General features: G+C 39.7%; 1 protein-coding gene across 2 annotated transcripts; it reads left to right on the top strand.

The window, feature by feature from the left end:
- Window positions 1-2,717: 2,717 nt before the first annotated feature.
- Window positions 2,718-10,396, top strand: UQCC6 (ubiquinol-cytochrome c reductase complex assembly factor 6). 2 transcript variants are annotated; one of them, XM_017657303.3, is made up of 4 exons: window positions 2,718-2,876; window positions 3,244-3,361; window positions 9,335-9,462; window positions 10,193-10,396. In XM_017657303.3, the coding sequence occupies exons 2-3, from the start codon at window positions 3,254-3,256 to the stop codon at window positions 9,428-9,430; spliced, it is 204 nt and encodes a 67-aa protein (XP_017512792.1). In that variant the 5' UTR covers window positions 2,718-2,876; window positions 3,244-3,253; the 3' UTR covers window positions 9,431-9,462; window positions 10,193-10,396. The 2 variants fall into 2 exon arrangements, with proteins under 2 accessions (XP_017512792.1, XP_036863016.1); XM_037007121.2 differs by having other exon boundaries at window positions 2,860-2,992.
- Window positions 10,397-12,641: the final 2,245 nt, after the last annotated feature.

Here is a 12,641-nt window from a genome sequence, read left to right as displayed (position 1 = left end):
TGCTTAATTTCATAAACAAGTGGGTGCTGAAAATAACTGCCTTAAAACAGAAACAGAATAGGAAATGTGGAAGTGTTTATATGGAATAAGTGTTACTGTTTTGTAAGACGATACACACGCACACGTATACATATGGGATCATGATGTTAGAATTATTTCTTAAAGTGAATTGTGATCGCAAAAGTTTGAAAAGCCATTATAATAGGGCTTATTCTTCCAAATGACAGAGAGCAAATGAGGACACTTGTAGTTCACTCTCCTGTGTCTACTCAGTTGATTGCTTTTACTGTAGGTCTTTAATATTAAGCTATATTTTGTAGAATAGGGCTTTGTAGTGTCAGTGTGGGAGAATAGCTACATTTCAAACAAATGATTTAGGAAAAAAAATATGTGCTAGGGAGCTTTAAAGCACATTCGTTTTAGGGGAGCATGCAAGATTTTCTGGGTTTCAAAAGAGTTGTCTTATTTTTAAAATTTATGCGCCTTTGGACTTTTTTTTTCAGTGAATGTTCAATTTTTATGTATTTGAAAAAATTTTGAGTAGGCAATAGGGTCTTATGCTGAGTTGAATAGTGTCTCTCCCAAATTCATGTCTACCTGGTATCTGTGCATATGGCCTTACCACTAAGGAAACAGGGTCTTAGTAGATGTATCAAGTCAAGATGAAAACATACTAGATTTAGAAAGCTCTAAATCCAATGAGTGGTGTCCTTCTAAGAGGGGAGACATAACACATGCAGACATAGGACCCCTTACTGATAGACTACAATGTAAATGGGACTCCTGGGGTTTTGTACATAAAATGTGGTTTGGGATGCATGGTAGAAAATTCAAGATATAAATAGATGTGCCCCTCAGTTTTTCTCTATGGTGGAATCCATTCTTAATAGTTTATCACTTAAGAGCTCTTTAAGGAATCCAAACCCGTTTTCAGCTATGCTAATAATATTTTGTGGTACTTATCTCACCTTAAAGATATTGTCCTGGAATTTCTTATTCATCTCATGTATTCTTTGAGAATTAAAAAAGACAAGGTATAATGTTTTCTTAGTTTATAAGAATGTATGATTTATAAATATTCTCTCAGAGTGTAATTATCATAAGAGAAGTTAGCTTTCTGAATTTCTTGAAACTGGCTTCTGACCTTTAATATCACATTTCTGTACATCTGCTGTTTTCAACAGATATGCCAAGGATTTGATTAATGCTTGAAACTTAAATCTGTTTAATGTTTGAAATTAAAAGCTGTTCTTCAAAAATATATTAAGAAGAAAAAAAAAATCTATAGACTGGGAAAAAATATTTGCAGATCGAATGTCTGATAAAGGACTTGTATCCATAATATATAAGGAAGACTCAAGACTCATAATTTAAAGAATGCAATAAAAAAATGGGTAAACAATTTGAACAGATGTTTCGCCAAAGAAAATATAAGCACATAAAAGGATTCTCAACATTGTTAAGTCATGAGATACCATTACCAACCTATTAGAGTGCCCCAAATTAAAAAGACTAACCAGAGGAAGTGTTGGGAGAGGACGCAGAGGAACTGGAACTCTTAACACTGTGATGGGAACGTAAAACTGCACTACTTTGGAAAACAGTTTGTCAATTTCTTAAAAAATTAAATATACATTTACCTCCTATCACATGCTGCAGACATTCTACTCCTAGGAATGTACCCAATAGAATTGGAAGCATATATTCACAGATTTGTGTATGTGTCTCTCTGGTATACTTTACCATTCTTAACAACTTTATTCGTATAAGCCCCAAACTGTAAACAACCAGTGTCCACCAAACGTGAATGGATAAACCAGTTGTGATATAAACACATTCAGCAATAAAGTCAGTTACTGATACATGCAAAGATGTGGATGAATCTCAAAATAAATTGTGCTGCATGAAATAAGCCAGACTAAAATAATACATGCTAATTTCATTTACATACTTATTTCAGAAAATGCAAATTTATGTATTCTGACAAAGTACATTGGAGGTTGTGCAAGTGAGGAGGTGACGTGGGATTAGAAAGAGGCACAAAAGAAACTTACAGGAGTAATGGATATGGTTGTTATTTTGGTTGTAGTAATGGTTATACGGGTGTACACATCTCCCCAGATGCAGCTGCCCGACAACAAAACCCCATCAAATTGTATACGTTAGATGTGAGGTTTATGTTAAATACACCTCCATGAAGTGTTTTAAAAACGAGTGCATCATGATTAGTGTTACACATACAGCTACAATCCTTCGGAATTAAGTCCTTTTATCACCGTTCTCAACAAAAGTCAATCCATAATCAAAGCACAATCTGAAAGTGCACAGATTAAATAATGTCGATTTCGGGTTTCCTCTTTTCCAATAACCAGAGCACAAGGGTATAGCTATGTTAAGTGTGGCTGTTTCAGGTATCAAACGACCTCCCAGCACAAGGACGGAGAGTGCTTTTAACTTAATCACTTGCGGGTGACCGCACCTAAGTACACAGACCTCGGTGTGCCGATCTCCATCTGCTCCGCAAGGGTGGCAAACGCGGGCGATTTCCTTGTGTGTCAAAAGGACACATGCTGCACATCCAGTTACGCTGAGCTCGAGACTCGACACCTGCCGGGGAAACCTACCGAGGGAGAGGAAAGAGCGAGACAGGAGCGTGGGGCCGGGAAAGGGCTGGAAATTGGTTTAAATTTGAAATAAGGTAAAAGAAAAAGACACTAGCGCCTGCCCAAAGTCCCATTTCCGCTTGGGTCACGTGCCTCCGCCGGCGCCTGCGGTGCCCCCGCTTTCCCGTCCGGCGCAGCCCCCAGCCCCGGCACTTTCGGTTCCACCTACTGGCCGCCCGCTCCAGAGGCTGAGGGCACTTCCGAGGGCCTGAGGTACTGTCTCCCTCCGGGCGTGCTCCTAGGGTCGGTGGGGAGTGCGGTCTGCAGTTCCTCCTAGGGTTTGAAGGGGCGCGGGGCAAACCACTCGCCCTCGGACTTCCGCTGGCTCCGTAAGAGATTCCTTTAGATAATGGAGGCCCAGGCCCCCCGGTCCTAAGAAACCACCTATGCTGGTCTTGAGCCTGGCAGGGACCTACGACCCTCCGCGCCCTCCTTCGTACAGAGCACTCGCGGCGCCGGGGGCGGGTGGCACCCAAGTGTTCTGACTCCACCCCTTGGCCTCCGCGTGGCCTCTTTCCCCGTATAGTTGAGTCGTTTGCAGGGACCCTCCTAACATTGCCCACTTTCCCTCCCCGTCTAGCCCACCGACCATGCCCGCGGGCGTGTCCTGGGCCACCTACCTGAAAATGTTCTCTGCCAGCCTCCTGGCCATGTGCGCCGGGGCCCAAGTGGTGCATAGGTACTACCGGCCGGACCTGGTGAGTGCAGGAGGGTCCTCGTACCTCGCTCCTGGACCACTCCGTTCTCCTCACAGCAGCAAAAATGCTCTTAAAATGCTCTGAAATTAGGAGCACATCTACCCATTACATTGAGCGCAATGCACGGCGTGCCCTTACACTATCTCACACAGGCCTTACAAAGTCTTACGCAGTCTACTGGCCTTTTCTTCTACTATTTACCCCCTGTTCCGACTCTGGTAGCAACACTGGCTTTCATGCTGTTTCTCTGACTCTTCAAGCCTGTCCCCACCTCAAAGCCATGCTTTTCCTCTTCCTAGAATACTTTTCTCCCAGTTCCTGACCTGGTTTTCTTCAAAACTTGAAGTTTCAGCTGAACTTCAAGTCATTGCCCCTGCAGCAATGAGGGTCCTTTGGACAGTTCCTATCGGATTCCTCTGCTACTCTGTGCCCTTTGCTTCCAACGAACACTCGTCACAATTTCCAGTTATATTATTCCTTTGTCTGTTTAGTTGTTCTTTGTTTCTTCCACGAGAATGTAATCTTTACAAAACGACTGTGCCCGTGTGGTTCTGCCTTGTATCTCAATCACCTAGAAAAGAGCTTGGAATGTAGTAGAAAAGCTCAATAAATATTTGTTGAATAAAGAGTGAGTAAATACAGGCATTCAAAGCAGGGAGACCTTTTAATTAATTTTAATAAGCATCTATTGAATTAGAATTGGGGATTAGGTGCTTTTGAAGAGTTACAGTCTTGGGGATGTGGAGGCAAGAAGTACAGTGCAAACAATTACAAGAATATGCTAGTTGTTATGCTGTAGGTGTGAATAGAGTGGCTTGGAGCACAGTGTAGGGAGCAGTCATTTCTGCCTGGACTCTGGTCGGTTAACACTTCCAGAGAACCAACCGTTTGTGTTTCTAATTAGAGTTGACTGTCACTACCGTTGTGGAGGTGTGTTCTTGTTTTCAAATGAGGAAACTGAGGTTCAGAGGAGTGAAGGTGATTTCCCAAAATCACAGCTTAATGAGGATTTGAAGCCTAAGCTTTTTAAAGTGTTTTTATTTTTTGATCCTGTTAAAACAATGCACCCTGTAAAACATTTGAATTAAATTCAAGCATATAGATTAAAGGGTGAAAATCCCTCCATTTACAAGCCCCTTTCTCTGGTCTACTCCCCACATGTAACTACCATTTTTTAATTGATGTATCCTTAGAGACTTTTCTGTTGTTACACACACACACACACACACACACACAGGTTTCTGGGGTGTTTTTCCCCATGTAAATAGGAGTTTATATACACATAGTTCTGCAACTTAGTTGTTTTGGTTAACATCTGTATGAATAGACGTTTGTATCAATAGCTTTTTTCTTTCTATTGTATCATATTTCATAGGGATATTCCATAAATGATTCCATTTATCCCTTTTTGACATTTAGGTGGTATCTAGGTTGTGTACAAACAGTGCTGCGCTAGCTCTTCCTTACTGCTTCAGGTTACTTCTTTTTTGAGTTCTAGGGAAGCACCAAGGATACTCAGCCGAGACAGAAAGGGGTAAGCTTCCACAGAAATTCAGTTTAGTCGCTGCCTTGTGAGGGAATAGACATCAGGCAGGCCTTACCAAGAAAGGGATGCCTGTTATTTGACTCTGAGAAGTGGACTTTTGATTCACCCATCTCATTAAAAGTGGGTATGTGCAAGGGGTGGTACTAGCAGCCGCCTGGACTTTGGAATGAGACAGCACAAGGTCAGAATCTCTAGAAGGGACATACTGAAGAGTCTCAGGCCACCTCATCCTGATAGGGTGGTGACGTTTGTTGGCAGTGGGACACTTCTGTAGGGCCTTAATGGCCAGGGCTGGCTGTGCTTTACAAACACATTCTGTTAATGTATGCTTTACAAACATTTAAGGGATATATTTATATTTTTTATTTGCCTCTGTTGGTATTCCAGCAATTACTGTCACTATTGTAACAACCACCAGCCTTTGCGGGCGTCTTTCAGTCTGTAAGGCTAGAAGGTTTGGGGGGAGCCAGAGCAGAGGAGGCCCTTGATGCCTGCCTAGGGCTTGTGCTCAGTGCTACTTTAAGTAGAAGCATTAAGGGCTTGCTTTCCCTAGTGGCCCAGTTCAGCTCCTCAGCAAAGGAAAGGCGACAGGTACTCAAGGCAGATGCTCTGTCCTGGAGTAAAGAGTGTGCCTTTGCCTGAGCTTCCCTTCTGCATTTTTCTTTCACTTTTGCATTACTTTTACTTTTTCTGTTTAATTTATAACCTACTTATTCTTTAAGATGTAGTAGTTCAAAAGATCCCATCTCTGGACTCATTTTAAAGTGTTCATTTTTGATGCAGATACACCCATACACACACAAACTGCTATTTAGAACTTCTACCACCATTGATAACTTTTGATGCCAATAAACTTACTTTTTTTTTTTAATTGGGTTATATATTTAGTTTATAAATAGAAGTTCTATCTTTTAATAAAAGTTGAATTGTCATTTTAGCTTTATACTGTATTGGCAATTCAAGTCACTCCAGATGTGTGCCTGTTTGTGTGTGTGTGTGTGTGTGTGTAAGTAGGTGGTTGTGAATACTTCGTAGAAATTTGAAACATGCCTATTGTATTTTACAGGGCTTTGTGAATTTCACATAATTTCCTTTTATGACCTGGGGGAAAAAATAGCCTTCTAAATCAATTAGAAGCTGATTTAACAAATATGAAACAGGCTACATTCTTTGCTTGTAGTGAAGGGATTGTAATGCCAAAATACTAGGACTGGTTTTAAGAGAGGAAATTGTCAGACAGGGTACTCTGGTTTTTATTCCAGTTCCCATCACTGCTTTTCTAGAAAGTCATGTTCAGTTCAAAGTGAGAATGGTACTATGCTGCACATCTCTTACCTCCCTACCTCTGCTGTTACCCAGACCCCAAGTCACAAATTTTTTTCCTAAACTATTTTATTTCTTTAGGATTAATTAATTGTGAGGAGATAAAACAGAGAGATGAAACAGGAGATAAAATGAGCTGAGTCAAGGTGTTCAACTCAGATATTGAAAAGCTATTGAAGTTTTCTGATATGATTGACATTATGCCGGAGTAATCTTGCAGTTTTATATAAAATAATTTGAGTAAAGGTGTAATTTTTCCAATCTATGAGTTTATAAGGGTTCTTAGCAAAGTTTGTTGATTTATTCATTCAGCACATTTTTTTACTGCCTCTTATAATGAGGGGCATTCTTACAGGGCTGTAAGAAATGAGGAGAATGTGGTCCCTTTCCTTGGGGACCTTACAGTATAAGCTGATAGAAATAGATATGCCTCTGACTGGTTATGATATAGGACCTTGTGGGCTAACACTGATCACAGATGGGTAAACAGTATGGTGGGAATGAGTGGAAGGGGTGATACCTTTCATCTCCCTCAAGGTTGTCACCGAGGTGGGCCTTGGGTAATGAGAAGAATATTTGTATTGCCAACATGAGACGGCGTGTGGAGGAATCCCTTGCAAGGGGCACCCAGATAGAGAGAACAGGATGCGCAAAGACCTGGCGGTGAAGGCACCTGACTACTTACCGAAGTGCCTTTTCAGGTGACCAGTAACCATGTTGTTAAATCCTGTGGGTCAGTTATCAGTCTTCATCAGCAGTGTGTGACACAGTGGAATACTCTCTCCTTGGAACACTTTCTTCACTTGGCTGCTAGGACACTGCTCTGTCCTGGTTCTTGTCCCTCATTGGTTGCTGCTTCCCAGTCTTTGTTGGTTCCTCTTATCTCCTTGATTTCCCAACACTGGGGGGTCTCAAGTCTCAGTCCTTGACCTTTAGTTTCTTTCTACGCTCACTTCCCATAGTTTCATCTCATTTTATGGCATTAATTATTATTTATATTCTAAAATTATACCTCCAGTCTGAACCTCTCGCTTAAGCTTAAAACAAGACTATTAATTACACACTTACTTGCATGTGGAATGTGCAGTAAGCATGTTCAAAACCGAGCTTCAGGTCTTCCCCCAACAGACATGCTCTCCTTGATGTTCCCTATCACCATAAATGGGGATCCCATTCTTCTAGTTGTTCAGGCCAAAACTTAGGAGTCATCCTTAACTTGCCTTTCATATTGCATGTATCAGTAAGTTCCCATTGACTTGATCTGAAAAACACAACCAGAGTCTCATCGCTTTTCCCCGCCTGCATTGCTACACCTAATTCAGGCCACTGTCAGTCATCTCTCACCTTGGTTATACTAATAGCTTCCACTTTCCACCCTTGCTCCCCTACAGGCTATTCTGCCACCACTTCATCTTTTTATGCTTGATCAGGTCTTGACGCTCTTCTGCTCAAAACTCTCCAGTGACACCCCCACAAAATCTCTGCACCCCCATTTTTCCTCTCTGTCTTTTCCTAACCTCTCATTGAGTACTTTCTGTGGCTATGCTGACCACCTTGCTCTTCCTTGAACACAAAGGCACATTCCTGTCTTACGTTTGCTGTACGTGTGGCTCCATCTGCCTGAAACACTCCTAGATATCTGCATGGCTGGCTTTGTTGTCTTCCTTCATGTCTTTGTTCAGAAGTTACCTTTTCAGACAGTAAGCCTATGAAAAGGTGCTTGACATCATTAGCCATCAGGGAAATGCAAATCAAAGCCACAGTAAGATGCTACTTCATAACCACTATGATGGTTATAATTTAAAAAAATAATGACAAGTATTGGTGAGGATGTTGAGAAATTGGAACCCTCAGAGAGTGCTGTTAGGAGTGTAAAACAGTGCAGCTGCTTTAAAAGAAAACAGTTTGATAGTTCCTCAGTTAAACAGTTACCTCTCAGGTATTGAAAAGCTATTGAAGTTTTATGATACAATTGAAATTATGCCAGAGTAATCTTGCAGTTTGGTATAAAATAATATAACTTTTAAAGTAAATATTGGAGTAATTAACAATTTGAGTAATTATTTTACAGCTATTTCACTTCTAGGTTTATACCCAAGAGAACTGAAAAACATATGTCCACATAAAAACTTGCTTATGAATGTTCATAAAGTATTATTCATTAGAGTCAAAAAGTAGAAACAATCCAATGTCTGCCAACTGGTGAATGGGTAAATAAAATGTGGTATATTCTTATAACACAATATTATTCAGTCCTAAAAGGGGAGAAGTATGGGTATATGTGACAACATGGATGAACCTTGAAAACATGCTAAGTGAAAGAAGCCAGTCACACAAGACCACATACTGTATTTTTCCATTTCTGTGAAATGTCCAGAATTAGCAAATCTGTAGAGACAGAAAGTAGATTAATGATTGCCTAGGGTAACAGGTTGATGGGGGAGAGAGGATTATGTGGAAATGAGAGTAGCTGCTAATGGGCATGAGGTTTCTTTTTGGGCTATGAAAAAGTTCTGAAATTTATTGTAGTGAGGATGCAAAATTTTTGAATATTATAAAAGCCATTGAATTGTAATCTTTAAGTGGGTGAGTGGTACGTATGTGGATTCTGTCTCACTAAAGCTGTTAAAAAAAAAGTCACCTTACCAGGCTTTTCCCAATCACCTTTTTTGAAGGCAGTTTTGTATTTTATGCTGTTTTATGTTTTGCACATAATAGGCACTTACTGGTTTTCAGTAAGTGAATTGATTCCTAATACCTGTTTTCTTTGCTAGGCACACGGTGGAGTCAGTAAATCGGGCAGGAATGAATTTCCACATCTGGAATGCCTTACTTAAATTTGTGACCTGTCAGTTGATATTGATGCAGACTCCCTCCGTGACTCCTGTAGTACTTAAAGCATAGCCTGGATGATAAGAGTCCTATAAATACAGTGCTAGAAAAGGGCTTAGATCAGCTGCAGGTTCTCATAATAAGATTTCTCATTGAATAGCAGGGACTGTGTTCTTTTTTGCCTTTTACTTTCTTAGCTTACGTACTGTCTTTTAGGTCACATTTAATTACTGTATAAGAAAGCACTGGAGTCTTTTTTTTTTTTTTTATAGACAATACCTGAAATTCCACCAAAGCCTGGAGAACTCAAAACGGAGCTTTTGGGATTGAAAGAGAGACAACATGAGCCTCAAATTTCTCAGCAGTAGAAGCCTGAAAATACAGTTCTGCCACAAACTCTGTATATATAATAATAATAATATTATAAGTATTAAATATGTATTTTAAAACTTTATCAGAGCTGACTACTTTTCTTTAAGCACCTAATACACTTCTAACTGCAAGCAGAGGTGCCCTAGTCAACTGAGGCATTGAAATTTGACTAATGTTCCTAGAAAACTACCAAAACTTGTATTGCCAGCTTCTTGAATGTGGTTTGATAGTTGTCTTGAATATCATATAAGAATATTTGTGATGTCTCCTGCCCCTATAATTCTGGTTTATTTCTCTGAATCAGTATAACTATAATGGTGAATGGGACTTATAAATTAACTATAATCAAAGTGACATTGACAGTTTATGGTGTGATCAGTATCTTAATATTGGAAAATACTACTTGTACTAAAATGAATTAAGTTGTAATATTTAAAGTTTGAAATTCTTTTGAAATTGCGTACCTAATTATAACAATTGTGACTTGACTGTCATTAAATTCTTTAATCCCCCAATTTCAGAAACCATGTTAGGGATTTAATTTTTTAATGAATTTAAGAATGAGCATTAGGCATTTAATTTTTTAATGAATTTAAGAATGAGCATTGTTATGGGTTGAATTGTGCTCCCCCCAAAAAGATGTTGAAATACCTGCAAATGTGACCTTATTTGGAAATAGGGCCTTTGCAGACATAATCAAGTAAAGATGGGATGATTAGGGTAGACCCTAATCCTGTATGATTTGTGTCTTTATTAAGAGGAGAACACCATGTGACAACAGAAGCAAAGACTGGAGTGATCCAGCTACAAGCTAGGGAATACCAAGCACTGAGGGCCACCCACCAGAGGCCAGGAGGAGGCAAGATTCTATGCAGAATATCCGGCCATGGCCCTGCCGACTGCTGGATTTTGGACTTCTGGCCTCCAGAACTGTGAGAGAATAAATTTCTGTTTTTAAGTCACTTACTTAGTGGCACTTTATTATGGCAGAGCCCTAGGTAACTAACATAAACATTTTGCACTTTTCTGAGTCTATAAATATACAACGTAAGTAATTTATAGAGCTGCTGGTTTTCTATTCAGGGCTATTTTTCCAGAAGTTTTTCAGAATTCTGCTTTCTTATACAGTATCTAGGCTTACCTGCCAGTCAACAAATTGTTAGATGACACAGATCTTTGGGGTCAATGTTAAGTCCCTAACTGCAAATGCTTTTTTAAAACTCTCCATAGTAAATATGCTTTTCAGTTTAACAATATAAAGCAACTAAATGAAATAGCTAATTTCCAGTCTTATATACAAAGCTCTTTCTGTCAAAGGTTTCAGGAAGGTACTTGATTTAGTATAAATCAACAATAGAATCATTTTAGACTCCGAACTAGTTTCAGTAATTGAATTTGCTAGGTTAAGTTTTTCTCATTGTCAACTAACATTTTCAAATTTAGTTCTTCACTAAGTTTAGATTATGAACACCAAATTGGTAAGCTTTGATTGTAGACAAGTGAGGAGCCTCCTTCATCACTTTGCAGAATATAGGGCTGAGGACATTGCTCACCTTTTGCATGTGCAAAGTACCTGCCCCTTGCACATGAGGGGAGGCCCCTCATGCCATGGATAAATGCAGTGGGCCATACTTTAACCCCCACCCCCACCCCAGCTTCCTTTTACAGGTACAGATTGACTGGTTTCAGCTTGTAAGAAAGCAGTTGTAATTTGAGCCTGACTGCTATGGGATAACCCTCCTATGGCTTCATGAAGGTGAAAAATTGTATAGCTATTAAAAAGTTACTGAAAATAAAAACATCATGCCATTAAGTGTTGATTCTGTGTAACTTTCCCCAAGGTATATAGTTTTTTTGAAGGTGACCTCCCCCTTATAAGAAACAGTGGCAGGCGTAATACAGACTCCCCAAGGAAAGGCACTCAGTATTCATCACAGAGCAGCCTTCCTTTGTCAGCTCCTGCAAGGACTGCCTGCCTCAGCTAGTGGCTTTGTGGAAAGCCACACCTGTCACCCAGCACACTAAGGGACTGTGTTTTAGCTCAGTTCCCCATGGGCTGACTGACGCTGGCTGTCTTTGGACCTGTATTACAGCTCAACTTCCTCTGCTCAGTCCCTTGTCCTTTCCTGCCACAGAGGCTGATCCAAGGACCATCCTCAGTAAACATCCTGAATACTGAACTGCATCTTAGTGCTTCCTGGAGAACAGAATCTGACAGATACAAGCCAAAACTGGAAGTAGTTCTGTATTATTCCTTGATACAGCTGTGAGGAAAAAAACGTCTAAGACGAGTCACAACCTGTCTGGTAATCAAATTAGGTCAATTAAGCAGTTACTGTGCAAGGCATTTATGACATGGTTGCTTGTTTGTACCAAAAGCTGAGGGAGTATTATGCTTTTCATGCTTCTGATGGTAACAGTGGAAATTTAGAATTTGTTAAGTGAAAGATTCTGAAGAGCAAAGTTTCAGATGTCACTAATTTCACACAACCCAATAGCTTTGTCTTTATTAAAAATGGTAATTTACAGTGGCCAAAAAATTAAAAGCATAAGTCAATATGACATGGTATTATGAAAGGAAGCTATACCTTAATTTATAACATGTTTCTCTATGACGGAGCTCCCATTTTTTTCTTACAAGGGAGATGTGGGACAGATTTTTTTTAAAGATACATTCAGGTACGGTAGTTGGTAATTCAAAGTGATTATTGCAAACTAACCCTAGAAAAATAGCTTGAGCAGTAGGCGTAGGAAGCATATGATGAACAGAAATGTGAGAGCCCTAGATTATCAGATTGTTTCGTCCTTAACATGGTACATAAAATTCATTTCCGCAAAATTTTCTAACACGTCTTTGAATGTACGACTTGAGTATTTTCTTAACCTAACCAGTGGAAAAAAGGAAACAACAATTTTGGATGAGAAAATGACTAGTGTAATTAGAGAAACTGTTCTGTAAATAAGGATACATTTCAAAATAAATGATAGCTCAATGAGGATCTTCACTCATCTATAGTCATCTCTGATAGGATTATGGGTGACTTAAAACGTGAATCTTGAAGTTTAGATTTACAGGGAAACTGCAAAGATAGGAATAGAAGCTCTCATACACCTCTTCGTTTCCATGAAATGGCATCTGAGTAACTACATACATCAAAGTTAAAGAACTACACTCCAGATGTAATTTGGGCTTCACCAGTTTTAATC

The sequence above is a fragment of the Manis javanica genome, chromosome 10 (assembly GCF_040802235.1).
Source record: "Manis javanica isolate MJ-LG chromosome 10, MJ_LKY, whole genome shotgun sequence".
NCBI lineage: Eukaryota > Metazoa > Chordata > Mammalia > Pholidota > Manidae > Manis > Manis javanica.
This window is presented reverse-complemented; position numbering and strand designations above follow the sequence as displayed.

Coding starts and splice junctions, on each gene's coding strand:
- UQCC6 (XM_017657303.3), top strand. CDS start 3,254: ATGCCCGCGGGCGTGTCCTGGGCCACCTACCTGAAAATGTTCTCTGCC. Junction 3,362..9,334: donor GGTACTACCGGCCGGACCTG/GTGAGTGCAGGA, acceptor TTTTTTTTATAG/ACAATACCTGAAATTCCACC.